The sequence below is a fragment of the Oryctolagus cuniculus genome, chromosome 8, assembly GCF_051225735.1.
Source record: "Oryctolagus cuniculus isolate XC-2025 breed Fujian yellow rabbit chromosome 8, ASM5122573v1, whole genome shotgun sequence".
Taxonomy (NCBI): Eukaryota; Metazoa; Chordata; class Mammalia; order Lagomorpha; family Leporidae; genus Oryctolagus; species Oryctolagus cuniculus.
The window spans coordinates 101,166,522-101,188,182 of record NC_142874.1 but is presented as its reverse complement, the minus strand read 5'-3'; the positions used below and the strand labels follow the sequence as shown (position 1 = coordinate 101,188,182).

General features: G+C 42.6%; 1 protein-coding gene across 2 annotated transcripts in view; it reads left to right on the top strand.

The window, feature by feature from the left end:
- Positions 1 to 18,105, top strand: part of GRID2 (glutamate ionotropic receptor delta type subunit 2) — a 1,603,946-nt gene extending 1,585,841 nt beyond the window's left edge. Inside the window, exons 16-17 of one of the 2 annotated variants that reach the window (XM_051819557.3) lie at positions 9,303 to 9,361; positions 16,399 to 18,105. In XM_051819557.3, the coding sequence (XP_051675517.1) occupies positions 9,303 to 9,323 (21 nt within the window). In that variant the 3' untranslated portion in view covers positions 9,324 to 9,361; positions 16,399 to 18,105. The remainder of the gene's footprint in view (positions 1 to 9,302; positions 9,362 to 16,398) is intronic. The other variant, XM_051819556.3, reaches the window with a different exon arrangement.
- Positions 18,106 to 21,661: the final 3,556 nt, after the last annotated feature.

Genomic DNA, 21,661 nt, shown 5'->3' with positions numbered 1-21,661 from the left:
CAGAGAGACAGACACAGAAAGAGAGAGGGAGAGAGAGAGAGAAACATGGTTCTAGCCTTTGATTCACTCTCCAAATGCATGCAAGAGCCAAAGCTGGGCCAGGCTGAAGTCAGGAGCTCCAAACTCCATTCAGTCTCCCGCATGAAGGACAAGGACCCAAGCACTTGAACTCTCATCTTTTGCCTCCCAGGATGCATTCACAGGAAGCTGGATCACAAGCAGAGAAGCCAGTACCGGAACTGGCACTCTGATAGAGGATATGCACCTCCAAAGCAGTGGATTAACCAATGCCACCATGGCCATCCCATAACCACTTTCCTTACCTATCTTTTCAATGGAAACTATGTTCTTTTACAAACAAAACTTACTACTAATTCTCACTGTGCAGCACAAATTAAATCAGTGTTTTAAGCATGAACTTATTCCATGACTTAAAATTTATGTAATTTACTGATTAAAAGGCAACCAATGAGGGAAATGAAAGCATTTTCTAGACCAAAGATTGAACATTCAATTTATATTGGTGGGGTTTATTACATTTTATTATTTATTAAAGAGTCAGAGAACGAGAGAGAGTTCACTCTCGAAATGCCAAAAATCAGCTAGGACTGGGCCGGGTCAAAGCCAGGAACCAAGAGTTCAATCCGGGTCTTCCATGTGGGTAGCAACAATCCAGTTGCTTGAAATCCAGGCACCCCTGCCTCCCGGGGTCTACATTAGCAGGGAGTTATAATCAGAAGCTAGGGGTAGGCATTGAATCCAGATGCTCTGATGCGAGATGTGGGCATCCCAAAGAGCTCCTTGAACACTAAACTAAACACCACCCCTGCCTTGTTGTTTTGGTGGGTCTACCTACTGAAGCTGTGTATGAAGGTGTCTAGACCGAAGAATCCGAGAGAAGCCATTCCTTACCTGCTGTGAGATGTTTTACAAGCAAGAAAAATTTCACTTGACGTGATTTGGTCCTAGGGTTCCACATAGAAACACTGGTCTGTAATAGACATTAAAAACCATTGTTCCATAACAATGTCTTGGCTTTTTTTTTCCTAATTCTATTTTATTAGACAACTTCCAATCTCTCCAAAGTGAGGAGTTGATATTAAATGAAAGATAGTATTTTCCAGCTTGGTCCTTTGGGAATCACAACCCTTGGTGATACAATTTAACACCCCTCCTCTCTAGAGTTTCATTGTCCTAGTCCGTCTTCTAAAGTGGTGATCCTGGGGTGCACTCAAAAACCAAATGATTTGGGGGAACACCGTCTCAGATTTCCCTGTGCCTTCAGTACTTTGGTGAGCAAGAGGCTAAAAGAATTGTCTAATGTGCATGAGGTGAAGCAAAGCCTCAAAGCTTCCAAAGCTCCCCGGATGTAGGAAAACAAGCAGCCAATGTGGCGCACCCCCTCTCTTCTTGGCATGCTTTACTAAGCCTGTTTTCCCAGCTCAGTGCTCTGCTCCAGCGCCTTTACAACGAAAACTGAAAAATGAGGTGAAAAGAGGGGAAATGCATAATCCTGCCTCTTGTTAGGGACCAGTTCTGGGTTAGAATCCTAAACTGCTGTGGAATTCTCTTTAAAAGACGAAGGATTTTTTAAGTCTCCCATTTGTTGCAAAAATAATAATGTGGTTTACCCGATTGCAGCCTTCCTTCAGGGAGCTGTATAAATGAGATGATAGAACAAATTTGTCTGCATCCTGAGTTTTTCTCCAAACTATAAAACAAAACTCCAAAAGGCAATTCTATCAGGGTGTCCCTGATCTTGAGCATAAATGATAGGTTCCTTTTAGATGGCGGGGGTACGTCTGTGGAGTTTTATTTCCAGGGAGACAGGGCAGGATTTGCTGCTATGCAGACTGAATAATGTTGGAAGCCAACATCATGTCACATTTTGTGTGCACTTTCCAAAGATTAATCCAAGCGTTACAAATGGGACACAGACTGCCATTGTCCCAGGGACACTTTCATAACCCACACCTACAATATTCAACCTGTTGTTTGCAAAGGGACAACTTTGGGACACAAAAACCCACCAGAACGACTTGGGGAAAGGAGCCGTGGAGAGGCGGAGACCCAGGCGCCACGGCCTCTCCACATCCCATCCTTCATAGCAAATGAGTCTGTGTGGAGTTGTTTTATGCCTGAGGGTGGGGGTCGTGCCGCTCTCTTCAAAGCCACGCAGCACACACTCCTGCATCTGCAGCGGACTAACTCAGTTTCTGACTTAGGCTGCACTGGGGCCCACTTTGCCATCTTGCAGATAATTTTTGTTTTGTTTTGCATAATGAGGCTCCAATTAAATAACCGTATTCCCTTCATGAATAAATCGTGCCTGGCCAGTGTCTTTTTTTTTTTTTTTCCGCCTCTTTCTCCCCCTCCCCCTCCCTTGCTGACAAGTCCTTCCATCTGTTGTGCTGCGAGGATGTTCTTCGTGAATGGAAGCCTCAGGAGAAGATTGTGAGAACAACGGGAGAAGAGCTCATCATTTTCACTTTGCCCCATTCATCATCATTAAGAACTCCTACAAACTACTTAGCATTACAACCTGCCTGACTTGAGAAAACAAACTCTCGGCCTACTCCATCAGAATTGATAACTCAGTTCTTGCTTGGGTTTAGAACATCAGTAACTTGTATAAGAAGGCATTTTTACACTAGGTAGAAGTATTTAGAAGAGAATGAGCAGAGTCACAGTTACATATTTAAATTACTTAAAATTCAGGTATTTCTTTATTTTACAGATGTTATAAGTATAGTATCTAGTGGCATGACCAAGAGGAATGAATTTAAAAGCCAAGAGAAATTTCTTTCAAAAATTACTCTGGGGAAATCACAGTTAGTTTAAAAGACTTCTAGAAGCATCACGAAGGAGATTATAGGTTCGTGGGTATATAATAGATATACTTTGTATATACCATGTGTATGTGTATTATATTTATACCAAGGAGCCATATATATCACTTCTTTTGTACTTTGGTGCTAGATTTCCATTATGTGCAAATTTTAAGAGGCAGAAAAGATCAACTGGAAGCTAACGATATATATTGTGCTTAAGGACAGGCTCATACAATTCAAATTTCAACGTGGTACTTACTTAAAAGCATCAATAAATCCATAATATAACATTGCAAATTTATCTTTAGTCGTTGGTATAATTTTTAAGTTAAAATTGCTGTATTTCTTCAACCTTTTTCTGTTTATTACCACTGTTATGGCCAGGTAAGTATAGGCTTCATGGTGAGTTTTCTAAATGTTAGGCACCTTGAGCTATGAGAACGGTATGATTTCCCCAGGAGCAAGTGTGTGACATTGTCTGATGAGATCTTAAATGTGAGTACATTAATAGCAAGCAGGCCATGGGAAGACCACACGGGCATGGGCTGGCTCTGTAAACTCAGCATGAGGCAATGGTGTCACATAGCCGGTGGGGGGAGATTAGAGAGATATGGCAGGGAGGGACCCGAGCTTGCTCCCTACTTGGCATCTCACAGCTGAAATCAAAGAGCAGGAGGAGCTGCATCCCTTTGGGGAGCCCAGGGTTCTCTTCCAAGTTCACGTGGTTGCTAGAATTCAGTTCCCTGCTGTGGCTGGTCCGGGGTCCCTGCTCTGCTGCTGGCTGTTGTTTAGGGCCACTCACAGTGGCATTTCCACAGGCCCTCTCTGGACTGTGAATCTCCGACTTCTGGAAGAGCCCAAAATCCCTTTTAAATTCTCACTTGATTAGATCAAGTCCACCCAGCTAGTCTGGCTTCTGATTAACTCAAAGCACCTGGTTAGCGACCTAATTCCAGGAATGATATCTCACTTTATCCACAGTTCCCGCCTCCACTCAGCAGAGGGGAGCATACGGAACTCATATACCAGGCTGTGGGAACTTTGAAGGCTGTCTTGGGATGCTAAGTGACAGTGAAGTGGTGTGAGGGAAGCAAAGTAGGTGACAGGGAAAAGCAGTAATATTTGATCAGAGACAGGTAGGGCCCAGTATGAGGCAGTCATGGGAATTCATGTCTGAAGGGTGTTTTGCTATTTGAGCAGGAGAGAGAGAGAGAGGGAGAGCGAACCCACCTGCTGTTTCACCCCACAAAGCCTGCAACAACCAGACTGGGCCAGGATCTGGTAAGCCAGTTCAGGTCTCCCTAGCAGGAACCCAATCGCTTGAGCTACCACTGCTGCCTCCCAGAGTCTGCATTGCTAAGAAGCTGGAGTCAGGAGCCAGAGCCATATCTAACTCAGATGCTCCATAGTGGGACAAGATGTCTTATTCAGTGGCTTAACCTCTAGGTTAGCCACTCACCCCCTAAATTTAATGCATTATCATAATATTGTTAAAATGCATTGATATGTCGACATATCATTGTTTTAGGTCCAGGGAATTCCTACCCCTGTTGTATGTTTTTCAAGAAAACTTCTTTTGCTAGAAGTTCTGTTGGTGTTCTCCCAAGATCAAGACCTGGTAGTGTGTTTGAGTGCCCATCCATGTGCTGCCTACAACTGTAGAAAAACGCATCTCAGTAACTACCAGCGCTGCAAGGCGGGGGAGTCTACCTTGGGAAAGATACAGAGAAAGCCTCCTACTCACTAACCATGGCAATTTCATCATGGTGGCGGCTGATGCCAAACCACCCATGACTCTTCCCAGAAAAGCATCCATGGTAGGAGCAGGATCCACTTGTGTTCTATTGTCTGCGTTTTTCCCACCTTCCCTACACCAAGCACAGGACCCCAGCCCTTGGTGATTTGGCAGGGGATGTTGCCCTGTGTGGGAGGGCACTTGTCTTTGGGGGCCAGGGACAGGACCTCACACTTGACTGTGATTGAATTCCATGCATGGTGTTGAAGTCCATGTGTGAGTTTATAGACTTTGCATGAAGTACATCCTATTCAGCGCATTTGCAGCAAGCGCATCAAGGCAACTGTTAGCCTGTCCCTATCAACCCACATCCCAGAGAAGAATTATATGTTACTGACAACACAGAAAAGTTTTTGCTAGCTTCAATCGTTGGAAGCATTTCCAGACTTCAAAGATTTCAGGCTGTCTCTGCCTTTGCAAATGTCACTTCTCACACTCAGAATGGACGTTGGTGTGGCCGAAAGAGCTGGACCAGGAAGCTGGAGACCTTGGGCTTATTTGCGTGGGAGATGTTTGTTGAGTGCTCTCACAATACAAGCATGCTGGGATCACAAAGAAAAATAACACCAGTCCCTGACTTTTACACCCCAAAAGTGGAGAAAGACAAGACGAAGAGAGAAATAGGTGAGAGGTAGATGGGTACTGTGGCTGTTCAATGACGCTCAGAAAATAGGAGTTCCAACCTCAGCTATCTGGGACTGGCGCTGTGGCAAGGCAGGTAAAGCCACTGCCTGTGACCAGAGCATGCCACGTGGGCACCGGTTTGAGCCCTGGCTGCTCCACTTCTGATCCAGCTCCCTGCTATTGTGCTGGGAAAGTAGAAGATGGCCCACTTGTGAGCCCCTGAGCCCACAAGGGAGACCCAGAAGAAATTCCTGGCTCCTGGATTCAGCCAGGCCCAGCCCTGCTCTTGGGGTCATTTGGGGAGTGAACCAGCACGGAATGGAAGATGTCTCTCTCTCCCTCTCTCTGTCACTCTGACTTTCAAGTAAATTAATCTTTTTCAAACGAATGAATCTCAGCTCTCCCACAGCTTAGCTGCGTGATCCGGGGCACACCATTTTAAAGATCCTCAGCCTCCTTCTCCCTCCCATTAACTCACGCTGACAATGAACAGGACCTCCGAATGACAGCCGCCTCACAGAATTGTTGTGACTGTGAAACAGTACTCAGAAAAGGCTGTTGTTATCAATAAGGCACTATAAGGCCAGGTGTTGTGTCCCCTGGTGTTGCCGGTGGGCACTTCTAAAGCTTTGTGGAAAATGGATTTAAAAGATGCTTCTTTTGGTCCAAAAAAAATTTGAAAATCATGCATAGGTTTTTTTCATTATGTGCATTTTTCACGAACTTTTTAAAAGTCTTCAGATGTGTGGGTTTCGGATTTTTTTCTGCAGCAGAATAAACTTATCTCTTAATTCTGTTCTTCTTGAACTGTCTGAAGTACCCTCACATTTGCTCATGTGACTCTTCATTGATTCCTTCAGTCGATACATCTTTACTGAGGGCCTTCTGTGTCCCCAGCATTGTGTCACAAAAGTCACAAACTCTCCAAGACTGCCGTCCTCAATAGTTACATGAGACAGTTGGAACACACGGCCCCCATAGTCCCCAAAAATTAGGTATGAGCACAAGGGGAAAGTTGATAAACACAAGCCCATTGTGCTGTTTAAAAAAAAAAAAAAAAAAAAGCCAGTGCTGCAGCTCAACAGGCTAATCCTCCACCTAGGGGCGCCGGCACACCGGGTTCTAGTCCCAGTAGGGGCGCCGGATTCTGTCCCGGTTGCTCCTCTTCCAGGCCAGCTCTCTGCTGTGGCCAGGGAGTGCAGTGGAGGATGGCCCAAGTCCTTGGGCCCTGCACCCCATGGGAGACCAGGAGAAGTACCTGGCTCCTGCCATCGGATCAGCGCGGTGCGCTGGCCACAGCGCGCTGGGCGCGGCGGCCATTGGAGGGTGAACCAACGGCAAAGGAAGACCTTTCTCTCTGTCTCTCTCTCTCACTGTCCACACTGTAAAAAAAAAAAAAAAAACTTTATATCCACATAGACAATATTTAGGGGCAGGTGAACAAACAGAAACAAGGGGCCAGCGCTTCGGCACAGCAGGTAAAGTTGCCGCCTGCAGTGCCGGCATCCCATATGGTTTGAGTCCCAGTTACTCCACTTCTCTGCTATGGCCTGTAAAGCAGTAGAAGATGGCCCAAGTCCTTAGCCCCCTGCTACCCAGGTGGGAGACTCAGAAGAAGCTCCTGGCTCCTGGCTTTGGACTCAAATTCGAGGAGTGAACCAGCTGATGGAAGAGCTCTCTCTCTCTCTCTCTGTGTGTGTCTCACATCTCTCTCTTTATGTAAACTAAGCCTTTCAAATAAGTAAATAAATCTTATTTTAAAAAAAGAAATAAAGAGCTGAAAGTATTAATAAAGCAAGGTGATTATATATTTTAAATAAACAGAAATAAAACTGTTAGAATCTAGTGAATAACTAAAACTTGGAAAATTATCATTGAATTATTGCCCAATTCCAGCCAGTGAAATAGATTATGTCCTCATCTGAGAAATTTAATCAATAAAAGTAATGAATTTAGCTGGATGTGGTATCTCAAGTATATCCTTTCATTCTTTATTATTAAAAGTACAATTTAAAATCCAATTGAATTCACTCAGTTTATAACCCAATTGCTTGGTTTTGCTTTTTGCTTAAGAAGAAAAATATTTGAATACATTTACTGGTGTGTGGTTTCTGTTAACACGGCTATAGTAATAGTCAGTAAGAAGTTAAAGGAATCTTATTTTAGTCATCAAATACACACAAACATTGCTAGGTCTACAACTCATCAATCTGTCTCAAAAGGCTGAATTTCTCTTAAACTTCGCATAGTTTTAAAAAGAATAGCACCTGTGGCTCCTGGGCTGGAGCCTCGTACTGTGGAGTGGGTGTCCGCCTGCTACCTGAGCTGCCGTTGTATAGATCAAAGATAGCACCGTACAGAAAGAAGGAAGAGGCAGAAAACGCAGTAACCACAGCAAGGTGAATTTTCTAGCACAATTAAAGTATATGATACGACAATCAGCATGATACGGTGTGATAGCAGTAATCTTGCGCAGAGCCGGAGACCTGAGCAGCGGGCGCTGAGGTAGATAAACAAGGACCCAGAAATTTTACGACCCTTTGTGGGTAGACAGACCATAAAGTTGCAAAGTGTTGCAATGCCTGACACACACCTGTGTCTCTTATCAAATTTGGGATCAAACAATTAAGAAACATCCAATTTCTAGAAATGTTATGTAACATTGACCAAAGAAACAAGATAACTTTATGTTGCATCAGAAAGACAAAAAGACTGCTTTTATACTCTTCTGCATATTTGGATTATGTTAAGAATTCGGTTTTTAAGTAAAAATGCCTGCATTAAACTTTGTAGATAGCAGGCCGGCACCGTGGCTCACTTGGCTAATCCTTCGCCCACGTCGCTGGCACCCCGGGGTTCTAGTCCCGGTTGGGGCGCCGGATTCTGTCCCGGTTGCTCCTCTTCCAGGCCAGCTCTCTGCTGTGGCCAGGGAGTGCAGTGGAGGATGGCCCAAGTCCTTGGGCCCTGCACCCCATGGGAGACCAGGAGAAGCACCTGGCTCCTGCCTTCGGATCAGCGCGGTGCGCCGGCTACAGCGCTCTGGCCGCAGCGGCCATTAGGGGAGTGAACCAACGGAAGGAAGACCTTTCTCTCTGTCTCTCTCTCTTGCTGTCTATAACTTTCTCTCTGTCTCTCTCACTGTCTAACTCTGCCTGGCCAAAAAAAAAAAAAACAAAAAAAAAACTTTGTAGATAGCATTTAAATGTCCAATGTGAATTCTCAGCTTTTATGATTATCAAATTTTTCTTGTCATTTATTTTGCACTAATATCCATAAACAGTAATCCAGCAACATATAGAAGGAACTAACAGACATTACAGTAATAAAAGTGATCTTATCATTATTCCCAGTTTGTTTAAAATAATCCTCACATATGATTGCTTAAAATATGTATTTTACCAATATTTGAATAATTGAATCATTTTCTCTTTCACTTAAGCTGAGGATATAGATACTAGAGTAAAAGAAATTGTTGGAATTAGTTGATCGATTTGTTACCCAAGCATACAATATGTTGAAACATGCTGAATGAATTCAGCGATACCCCTAATTATTTTCCTAAGAATTAATAGGTAATGGCATTAGCACAAAGACATAATTACCTCAATAGACTTACTAAACTAAATTAAATTTAATAGAAAATAATCCATTTTTGCTGGTCAAATTTCTGGTTTTTTGCCAACACTGTTATTCAGCTAGTGACAAACTATTTTTTCAGTAGGCTTAGCAATATATATAAATGAGAATGAATTCAGATATTTACATAAAGGTAAACAATACATCTAATTTAGATTTCTAAATCAATCTAAATTATGGATTTTCTAAGTCAATAAAACAAACCAGATAATTAACAAATTTCTGCTTAAATTTACTTTTTTCGAGCAGTTTCAGTTTTTAGAATACAAGGTTTTCTTTAGAGACCTGGGCAAAAATTACATTTAAGTATTATTTGAAATTGAGTTTAAGTTGAATGTTTTAAGGTGAATAGGTATGTATATATGTAAACTTAAAATGCACTTTTTTCCTTATTTTCTGTTTTTCTTCATTTTCAGTTCCAAGTTCTAATTCAATGACATAGTCCTGAAAAGATTTGTCACATAGAGTATGATATGTGAGTAAACAGAGATATTTTAAATAAAATATAACATATCTTATTAAGTATTTTCAATGTGTGAAAATAAAAATACTGATACCGGATATAAACTAATGAACTCCTCTCTAGACTTTCTATTAATAACGTAGATTGCGCCTTCTAACAGCAGCCTCACAATACTCACAGCAGCATTGCTTCCAACTTTATCAGGAGTTAAAGCACTGCACTTTCTCCCATCACTTTTGGCTGGGAAATAATAAGAAATAGGAAAGCCAAGCACTCTGCACTACAGAAAATCTCAGATACACTGAAGCTGTAACAGCAGTGAAACAGAAACAAATCAATTCCTACTTAGAGGGGAAATTGAGTACAATTACTGAATATCTAAATGCAACTAAGCATACATCAGGGGACATAGCTGTCATGGGCTAACCCAGGTTAAAAAGCTCACCAAACGCCTTGCTCGCAATTATGGTGTGCTTCCCTTTCTGCGTGTTTGCCCCTCTCCCACGGGGCTGGTGTTTTCTAGGGAGCAAGAAAACCCAGCTCGGGGCCTGAGGCTCGCTGGCTATTGTACAGTGGCTGTTTCAGACCTGTGTGCTTATGTTTCCGATTCCTGGGAAGTTCTCTTTGCCGAAGGGCGTGCCCTGAAACACATCAAAAGAACCAAGTTCTACAAAAGAAAAAAGAAACTCAAGTAGGCTTGAACATACAAAGAGAGAGCGAAAGAGATGAGAAAGGGGCCAGGCAGAGTGTTGAATACAAAATGAGTTCAGCCAACCCCAGGAGTTCTTCATACTTACATTTATCTTATTCTGGGAGGGGGGCGTCAAAACGAGCCCTGACATAAACCACCCACTGCCATTGACTTTGAGTGTGTGTGAGTGTGTGAGTGTGTGTGTGTGTGTGTGCTGTATTGTACACAACAAGGAACCGATTTCATGAAATATCACTCACGAGAATGAAAGAGAAAACATTTCATAACACAACCAACCAAAAGGCGCAAGGAGACAAAGTTAGCAGGCTTTTTCATTTAACTAATCTCTGGTGTTAACAGGGACATCTTCTGAGGGTGCATTGCTTTAACATCTTGGCTGCAATATTTATTTGTACGTTCTGTGCTTAGAGTCAAGCATGTGAGAATCTCAACTTGTACTTGCAATGTTTGGTGCATGTTTAATATTTCAGGGCCGAAAGCTGGAGGTCAAAAAACTCTGCAACAGTACAGATTCTGTATGAGGAATAGAAAATGCAACTTATGTTGTAAATGGTCCGAATAACTGAAGGAATAAGAAACATGTTTTCTGAGTCTATGCTAATTCTATTTTTGAAAGTTCTGGTCTCCAATTCTGACCTTATGTGGTCTTTAAAAGTGTATTCCAATTGAGAAGTCCCCTCTGACAAATGTCGCTTTCCCACGGGGGTCAGAGTCTTGCGGGTCTGCATGCACAGATTGTCTAGAGACAGAAAGTATAACACCAGGCCCTACTCATGAGAGTCCTGCCATGGAATGGGCTTTCAGTTGGGCTGCTCTGGAGGTAAGCAAATTAATAGTTAATGCAACAAGATGAAATTGCAAAAGGAATTTTAAAGAGAAAGGGAGAGAAGAGAAAAGGCTATCAAACAGACTATTTTATTAGAGTGACATAAATATTACACAGGCGCCATGCAGAACTTCAGTACCAGCTTTGTTATCAAAGATAAACTATTACAGATAAACTTATTACAGATGTAAGGTCAAGATTCTGTCGAACACCTAGGAAATAATCATCTAATGTGCTAATACTTATTTGCTACCAGAATAATTCAATAGTATATATGTTTACCGTATTTAATTTGTTTCATTTTTTGGCTACCTTGGGCTTTGTAATTTTTGCTTTACTGTGTTTATGTTACTTTTCTGTGTTTATGTTATGAATTTTCATGGGTTGTAGTTTTTAATTGACATTCAGTATAAAATTTAATCTTTTCATAAGAACACACAGATGAGTGTCAGGTTTTCTGGGCAAACATTCCCTGCTTCAGCAGTCTTCTTTGAACACACAGTGTTCCATCAGCTACAGTCTGGAATGAACAGCAGAATCCCCAGGTCTCGTTCCCATGCAGTAAAATTTCATGGCATTCAACAACTATTGTGACCCTTAAGTTCATTATAGGCTTTTCCTCGGTTTCAATTTTCTTCCATTCTCTTAAGCAAATATAATAATTTAAAATGTCAAATAATTTCAAATTTGGGGAAAGTCATACTCAATTCTGATACCGTGACATGTTAGTAATATCAAAATAAAATTACATCATTTCACTAGAATCTCTGCAATGGTTATCCCAAAAGTTCATCTAGTATGAGAGAGAGAGAGAGAGAAGTGATAAAGAAAAATCAAATATGAATAACCATTCTGAATGTTGAGAATCCTGGTGTAAATTTTTCTTCCTTCAGTGCCACACAAATGTACCATATGAATTTATGTGGTGGATTTTTTTTTCTTGCATACTTTTTCTGATGAACAATTAAACCATTGCAAAATGTGGGGCACGTATTGTAGCATAGTTGGTTGAGTCAGCACTTAGGATACCTGCATTGCATCTAGTAGGCAGAGTGCCTGGAATTGAAGCCTGCCTCTACTTCTGATCCAGCTTCCTGCTAATGTGCCTGGGAGGCAGCATATGATGACCCAAATGCTGGAACTCACATAGGAGACCTGGATAGAGTTCCTGTCTCCTATTTTCGGCCTGACTAAGCCCCAGCTGTTATGAGTATTTGGGGAGTGAATCAACGAATGGAAATTGTCCCTCCCTCTCTCTCCCTCTCAGTCTGTGTAAATGCAAAATGGTAAAACAGAAAACTTCCCTAAATACTAAAAACAAAAACAGTGTAACCAACACCACATTGCATCCAATCCCAAGGGATGATGTATCCTGACTGTAAAACTCCTATATCCTCAATGAGTTAGGGGAGAAAGGAAGAAAAGCACATCATAGAATTTGTGTGTCCCAGAGCTGGCATTGTGACACAGCTGTTAAAGTTGCTGCTGGCATCCCCTATGGGTGCTGGTTTGAGTCCTGGCTGCTCCAACTTCTGATCCAGCTCCCCGCTAATGGCCTGGAAAAAGCAGTGGAAGATGGCCCAAGTACTGGGACCCCACCACCCACATGGGAGACCTGGAAGAAACTCCTGGCTCCCAGCTTTGGCCTAGCCCAGCCCTGGTCATTGTGGCAATTGGGGGAGTGAACCAGTGGATGGAAGATCTTTTACTCTCTGTCTCTCCCTCTCTGTAACTCTGACTTTCAAATAAATAAGTAAAACTTAAAAATAAAAATAATTTGTGTGACCCAAAGGGTCAAATAATTCACTTTGCCAGTTTCACAAGCTTTAAAGTCAGCCTTGTCTGTTTCCTGTGACACTGCTGAATGCCACAGGCTTCCCGGCAGATAGTAATTTACCTCTAGGAAACAGCCCCAGGCTGTGGCACTGCATGTATCCCACCAGGCATTTCCTGGCCTCCTCAGAGTAGCCTGTCTTAACAGAGCAAAGTCCTCTTCCACATGACCGATGTGGCTTTATTTTAAATGATATATCCTTAGACTATTTGGAAAGCTAATTATTGAATCATTTCCAAGCTACTGGAGATACAATACTTGTCTTTTCAGTAACACATTTCATGATCCTCTCAACATACAAATATCCAAAACCAATCTCAAGTGATGTTTTTATCACTTGAAAGAAAAACCTTCCACCCAGTCTTAGCTCCATAATTCACCGAAGTTAAGAGAATAAACTGTGTTGGTAGATGGAGCTATTCCCAATTCCTGACTCTGCCACTTCCTGGCAATGTGCCCATAAGCAAATTCCTAAACCTCTAGCCTATTTTCTCATCAATGAAATGGAGATGATCATCACCCCCATCTCCCAGGAGTCTTGTAGGGAATAAATGAGATTAAATGAGAGTCTGAACCAAATTGCCCTATATAAACTCACACTCATGCAATAAATTGTAGTTATGACTCTTTAGTCTTAAAAAATCTTTGATTTGTGCTGCTCCATGATCTGCTATTATCAGCCAGCTGCAGAAACCAATCAACTTGGCATTTGTTCTTTTTTTCCTGTGGGTTCCTATGGCCCAGAATTTGGTTCTGGACCCTCATTTTCTTAGAACTAGGATGCTTTAGCAATGATTTCAGTTGACTGCTGATTCATCTTCACTCCAACAGTTGACTGTTGTACATCACTATCCTTTGATGTTTCATAAATAGTGCTTTCAACAGTTCTGTCCACTGCTCTTAAAAATCTGCACTGATTTCCTCTTTCTTATTCTCCTACCTGGTCTTTAAGTGCCTACACATTCTAGTGCTTTTTAGTCTATTATTTATTCACTGATGTAAAAATACATTTTGGTGTAGACAATTTTCTGCCTTATAATTTTTCCACTGATCCCCTCAAATAGTACACAAATATCTGTTGAGGGCCCCCCATGGATCAGATCCTTTGGACACAAATCTAGCTTTCAAGGATGCAAAAATAAGGAAAATATCACTTCTCTCACCAATAAGACTATCATAGGTAGCAATTAAACAACTGGTTATAGTGTACCAAATAAGAAGATCTTTAATAGAAGTATAGGACAAATAAAAGAGAATCGTTCTATTAGACCATTCTGTTCTTCAGTGAGAATATCTCCAGATGTTAGAATTAAGTGATTACAATACAACCAACGCTAACAAAGTACTATTTTCCATTCTACTTCCTGCTTATAGGAACTGCAGAACCCTGCAAGTTTGCATATTCTTGCCCTCAGTTAAAAATGCCTTCAATCTTGCAAAATCCTAGCCAACCCACAAAACCAGCCCTATGTCTTCCATGATTTCTTCTTTCATTAGTCCAACATTTTATCTCATTCCCTTGGAAACTACTATGTCTATTAGCCTGCATTATTTAGCTTCGTATCTGGTTATGTGGATTGTTTAATGTATCAGACAAATCTCCTTAACCAGATTACAAGTTTATTAGAGGCAAGATTCATAACATGCAAGTCTTTCCTGTTTTACAAAGTATCTTGCTTACTTTTGAAGTAATTAGTAATTGCTAAATTTATTAATTTTTAATGTAGAAAAATAGGTAAATTTCTAACAGTATTCACATTTCTTGCCAGCAGCCCACATTTCCTTAAAATATGTTCACTGTAGCACCAGTTCTACAAGACATTAGTAAAACTTACTCAAAAACTTAACTCCATTTTGAAATGTTGGGAACACAGCATAGTTAAATTACATTATTTAATAAAGGTCTTCTCAGAGCCTTTAAAATATGTAGTTTAAGTCATCAAGCTAAGTAGCTATTAACAGTGATTTCCGGGGCCGGGGCCTGCGCTGTGGCGTAGTGGGTAAAGCCACCGCCTGCAGTGCCGGCATCCCATATGGGCGCCGGTTCTATTCCTGGCAGCTCCACTTCTGATCCAGCTCTCTGCCCACTTCTGATCCAGCTCTCTGCTAAGCAGCAGAAGATGGACCCCTGCGGCCGGTGCCATGGCTCACTTGGTTAATCCTCCGCCTGCGACGCTGGCATCCCATATGGGCACCGGGTTCTAGTCCCGGTTGCTCCTCTTCCAGTCCAGCTCTCTGCTGTGGCCTGAGAAGGCAGTGGAGGATGGCCCAAGTGCTTGGGCACCTGCATCCCTATGGGAGACCAGGAGGAAGCACCTGGCTCCTGGCTTCGGATCGGCATAGCTCTGGCTGTAGCGGCCATTTTGGGGGTGAACCAACAGAAGGAAGACCTTTCTCTCTGTCTCTCTCTCACACAGTCTAACTCTACCTGTCCAAAAAAAAAAAAGACGGATCCCTGAATCCACATGGGAGACCCCAAGGAAGCTCCAGGCTCCCGGCTTCAGATAGGTGCAGCTCCAGCCACTGTGGCCAACTGGGGAGTGAAGCAGCGGATGGAAGACCTCTCTCTCTCTCTGCCTCTCCTTCTCTCTCTGTGTAACTCTGACTTTCAAATAAATGAATAAATATTATTTGTAAAAAGAAATTAAATCAATATTTTAAAAAGAGTGCTTTCCAAGTCCACTTAATGACAAAAATCTAGTTTGGGGAATTAGTGTTCAATGAGCTTATACGGGAAATTCTGATGTGGTCTAAGGCCTTTTGATCAGATTTGCACACTTACTTCATTGAACCCATTTGCACTACTGAACTAACTGGTTATTTATTTCAATTAACTGACATGTACTATTCATCCACTAACCCTACTGGAAACACTCAGTATTCTCTAATCCTGTAATACTAGCAAAGATTGTTGATAAACATGAACTCTATGCACAAGTTCTCCTGACAAGAACACTGAGGTAAGGATCACACTGACCCCTTCTGAGCCTGGCCAAACTGAAGATTCTTCATTTGTGTGCATGTTTAAGCTTCTTGCTGTTGACCTGAAGTTTTATGATTCTATTATTTAATGGCTTAAATATGAAGTCTACCCTTTAGGTTTTGAGAGAGAAGGAAGTTCCTTGTTTAAGAGCATATGGTTAACTGGGTAAAATGCATTTAATAGTATCAAATTTATTGGTGATTATAATTTCAGGAAGATTTATATATATATGTTATTAATCATAATTGTTTGAAAGTTGTGCATGATCTGGAACCAATTACCAAGTCAAGATCTGAGATTCAAGATCTAAGAAATAGGATCCAGGATTTGGTATCAATCCCATCCTTGGCAGAACACTCTGCTCTCCATGTGAGAGCAACAGCAACTTTATTTTCTGGTGAAGAAAACCAAGGCCTTATCCAGTGTAAAGTATTCTAACTGAGTCCTGGTTTAACTCCAAATCTCCCCTGGAACAGATTCTAGCAAACCAGCAGCCAATATACTCTACTTCCTGATGGTCGCCTAGGGTCCAGAAAACCTCCAAAGCCCTAAGTGGCAGGTGTGTCGTGGCTGACATCGCTTCACCTTGCTTAAAATGAACATTGAAGGACAAAGTCAGTGCCTTGCACGCAGTGATAGGTCTATGGAAAGCCACATCAACCGTGGCATGACCTTGTGCTTTGTTTTCCCACAGGCTTCATCTCTGCAGAATGAAACCACAATATCTGAAGGAAGCAATGCTTGGCCATTAAGGCCTTGTTTGAAACTTGCCAGCAATCCCTGGAGAAGCCAGGCACCTAGTCACAGCCTGCCACAGTCATCACAACTCGGAGGACCTCTAGACGACCCATAACCTCTACCAGCACCAGAGCTGCTGACTCTTCCCCACCTGCTGATTTCAGGACAAGTTAGATCCTGTACTCAAGACTGGTGAGCTGCTGTACTGTCTCCTAAATTCAAACTGCTATTCAGTTCAAGGAAGCTGAACTCACCAGGTTGTGACACCCAGAAATCCCTGCTGTAATCCACTTGTAGAAGGGTAAGGAAAGGATGGCTGCTTTTAGCCATGGGTGGTGGCTGTGCCAGGCCATCAGCCTTAGGAGGATGCTTCCACGCAGGGGACTTCTTGCCTATGTGTCCTGGTGGAGCGCAGGCATGCTGAGGTCCAGGCCTGTACCACAGCATCTTTGCCCTCAGTTCTACCTGTTCAAGATTCACCACAGTCTCAACTCTGAGTGTCAGAATTCCCAGTGGCCCAGGACCCAGGGAGACGTGGAGGACCAAGGAGAATGTGCCTTGGCAGAATTTCTCTAACAAAGACAGAGGCCTCTTCCAACCTTCATTGAATCACTTGGGAATCATCTTTGGGGATTTTTTTAATCACAGATTTCTCTCCAAACTACTAAAATGCTATCTTCATATTTGCCAAAATAATCTACCCTCCTTCATGCCAAGGGACATGCCTTCACCCCCAGAGGCAAGCTAACACATATGTTTTACATGGATTCATGTTTTACATGGATTCATGGCTGGTGTAGAACCTCCAGTTTGAATCCACACTTAGATTTGTCATTGTAACAAATACCATGTGGATCATGAGATAACAGCCTGGAATTATAGTGCCTGTGTATACTACCCTCCACCAAGGTAGCCGAGTTTTCCCCACCCCACTTCCACACTCACTCTAATACCTCTTCCACACAAATCATCTCCTACAAGTAAGAATAAGACGCATCACGTGAAACCCTTCGTGAACTCCATCAAGTTTTGTTGAGGATCTACTATGTGCCAAGCTCTATATTAAATTCTAAGAATAAAATGATGACTAAGTCACAATCCTCACCCTAAGAAATTTACTTTGCAATGGGCAAGCCAGACAATTCGACAGCCTGATGAGCGCTAAAGCAGCGTAAGAAGTGCCCCGAGAATTCCTTCTCTGTTCCTTGACCACCCAAGGAACAAACCCAGCAGCGCTCAGAGATGACCTTCTGATATGCCAAAGCAGCCCAAAAGTGAAAGCCAGAAGCAGGCCAGTGTGGAACCGCTGCAATGGTGAACCAGCGGACTCCGGTTACTCATGTACTATTGCTATCCACCTGACTTTCCAATAAGATGTCTGCTTACTTAGCCATGTCCCCTCTGTCACCACACTGGTAACCCTCATGTTATAGTTGCTCATCAGTGAAAACCAGGCTTTGAAGTGGGAAGACATGACTTCAAGCTTGGGTCCTGGCACTTACGAAGACTGTGGGCAGATCACTTAAACTCTCTGGTCTTTGGTGTCTTTCTTTGCAAAATAAAAAGTAAAACATTACATTCTGTACCTACCTCACAGGGTTGTTGTGAGAATTAAGTGAACATGTATGTGCAAGCACTTTGTAAACTTTGTTACTTTTCAATCACTCCATTTTCCGTGAGTCCTTTCTTCTCCCTACCATATACAGTACTAGAATTTACCAGAGGGGTGCCCTCATTCCCATCTTCCTGCTCCCCGGGCAAATGAACAGTACAAAGGACAGGTGCACGCTCTTCTGGAGAGCTGGTTTCAGTATGGAAATGCTGATGCCTCACAAAATGACCAGGATATAATTCAGAGGATCCAGGGTGGGGCCCTACTGTCATATAGACAGCCACCATTCATCACCAGAGTACTGGCCGGCCCCTCAAGCCCATCACAGAGCAGCCATTCTTGGCCCTAGAAGAAAACCAGACCGTGGTGATTCAGGGAATCCCCTGGGTTCCAGATGCCAGAGGAATCACCAACAGCTCCAGCAGAGACCCTGTCTCTCACAAGAGTGAGAGGGTCAGCTAAAGGAAGCACTGGCCCGGTGAACCCAAACACAAGCCACCCCTGACCACTGACCCGTGAGAGCTGAGCGGGCCGGGGAGACTCCTGGACATTCATTTAAAGCAAGGGTTTGGGGACACATTTCTTTTGGCAATTTGTCTCAGCCAATCTGGCTCTTGCCTCTCTGATTTTGATTTGTCTGTTCCCTCTCTAACTGACCAGTGATAAGATGTATTCCTGGCTTAGAAGCCACATTATGCACCCCTTACACACACACATCCACACACACATACACACAGAGTCATATCTACACAACAGTGGGGAATGCCACCATTTTTCCCATCTTACTCTGTGAAGCCCTGCCATGGCCTTCCATTTCTGATGTTCAATATAGCTTTCAGATTGTAAAACCTAATTTGAGCTCCGTCTCACTGGCGCAGTCTTACTCCATCCCAGATTGAAACCCTGCCTCTATTTCAATCCTGTGTAGAAGCTTAAATAGATCGTCTGTGGAGCTACTGAGAATCAGCCATCATCTAAGAAAAGGGAGATCCTTCTATGACAATTCACTAGCTTCTTTAAGACCGTATTAGCAACTACCTCCAGGAATAGTGTAAAGTTTCTATTAAAAGACACAAGTGCAGCCACTAAGTCACCACTTGGGATACCTGCATCCCGTATCAGCGTGCCTGGTTTGAGTTCCAACTCCTCTGCTTCTAGACCAGCTTCCAGAACACTGGAAGGCAACACAAGTATTTGGGTCCCTGCCACCCACTTGGGAGACTTGGATTGAGTTACAGATGCCTGGATTTGGCATAGTCAAGCCCTGGCTATTGCAGGCATTTGGAAAGTGAACCAATAGATGGGAGCTTTTCTATGTCTCTTTCTGACTCTCTCTCTCTCTCTCTCTCTCTCTCTCTGTGCCTTTCAAAATAATGAAAATTAACATTTAAAAGTTTCTATAACAATTCTTATGAGAGGAAATCCTGATGATTACCTATAAAAGATCTGATAAAGTTAGGATGCTAGAAGCTCTGTCATATTAAGTCTAGAAGAGAACATTTCAACTATAGTCCCTTCCTCAAGTTCCTAGAACAAGGAGAATGAATTATAGAAATTTTTCATTCAGTATTTCTTCTATCAATTTCCAATATATTTTTTCATTTTTAAAATTTAATATTTAACAATTTTTAATAATTTCCCATATTCATTTAATTTGTAGATTATATATATATATACATATATATATATTCATACATGCATACATACCATTTTCTCTTAAAACCGGGGATATTAACATCACATGATGTGGGATCCATGATAATGACCACACAGTGAGGAGGGGTCTATTGTCATGTGATGGTGTAATTCAGTGAAGACAACATTTATAACTATCTTTATACCAAATAAGGACATTCACAGAAGATAATTCACAATGTCCCCCTTGCTATGTGTCAGGATGGCTGACCTAATACACTCATGCAGTGAACTGAGAAATGCCCAATTCTTTTCCTGAGGCTGTCATATTCATGTTTTATTTCAATACCTGAAAAGAAAGCTTAAAAATTTCAAACAGTTGTTTACAGTCACCACTTGCTGTGGGAAGGGCGCCAGAGAGACTCAGAGTTTCAGCCACCCAAGGTCAGAGGCACGGAGCCAAGAGGGCCAGCAAAGAGCAGGCCCATGCCAGGGAGAAAAGCTGTTGCTGGAAAGACAGACCAAGCACATGGACCAAGATTGTCTGCAGGTCATGGCAGCTGAGCAAAGAGCAGACAGGCCCAAGTCAGGAACAAATTAAGACGCCGGGACAGGTGGCAGGGTGCATGCACCTGGGCAGGAGATAGAGTCACCCCCTGCCACGTGTTATTTGACTTCCATAGCCTTCCTGGTGAGTGGCATTGTTACATCTCAGTTTCTTTTTCAGGACTCAAGCCTCCTTTGTACCCGACGTCCCCTCCATACGGGACCAAAGTCAAAAGCCCTTCCTTACTCCCACACATACTTCTTACTACCTTGGTTGAAATCATTTCTTTTTTCAGAGATTCTTAATTTTTTTTCATAAAACTTTGATAAATTATTTTATCAATAAAGTTTTGTCAATAAATTACTTGCCTGGTTGCCCTCCATGTCCTTCTTTGATGATTAAAACTGGGTCATAAACACAAATCACTTGCACAAGCAGTCTGTCTGCACTTGCATTTTCAGAGATTTATGTGAGTGAGAGGGTTTCCATCACAGATGACGTGGAACATTTATCTAGTGAAGTGCCAGCCAAAGGTAGCCCAGGGACGGTGGTAGTGACCCACAGTGAGCCCTGCAGGTTAACCACCACCTGCAAATACTCCCTCTCTTCCAAAAGTCACAGGCGATCAAGAAACCCATTGCCATCTCAGGACCCAGAGACTACCCAGTGCGAGACAGACACACAGGACAGAGGAGAATCATGCAGGCAGTATTGTGCAGAAAGCGGTGGCTGAATGCACAGGCCAGCCACGCCCATTGCTGGCAGGAGTGCCAGGCTTTTCAGAGCACTCACATGAGAAGCTTCAGCCAGAGATGGAACTGGGCCAGTAGACACAATGGTGGGCAGAGTGGGGAAGTTTCTCTTATTAGAGTCTGAACTCTGCACACTTGCAGACAGACGGAGACCTCGACTGTTGGCAACACTTTTCTTTTTCCGTTTTTACTGATTGTTCTAGCTGAACCTGGTAAGGCATTGAATCAGTGTGGGGAACAAAGGAAGTCCGTGGATTCTGTAGAGCCCACGGGTTAAGAATAAAGAAGTTAATCTGAGCAGCGCCAGGGGAGACAGATCTGCAAGCTCCCCCACGACAGACTGGAAGTCACTAACAGAGGAACACTGCCCTGTGTCCTTGCCAATGGGCTGAATATAGACTTATGCTTAAAATGACTGCTTAGCAAATTGCAATTGGTTTGCAATCTTTTGTGTGGGTTCAGTTCTTCTCCCCCAAATCCTTTCATGGCCTTTATAAAGTCCAGAATTTATAAGACCTCTTCATTGTTAACAGTGTGTGTTTGTGTCTGCACCAGGTAGAGCCTGACAAGTACTCTCCAAGTCCAGAGTACTCAAACCAGCTGGGAAGCAGTTTGTTACTTAATAACATTCATTTCAAACTGAATATATACAGATTATCCCAGAAGGATATAT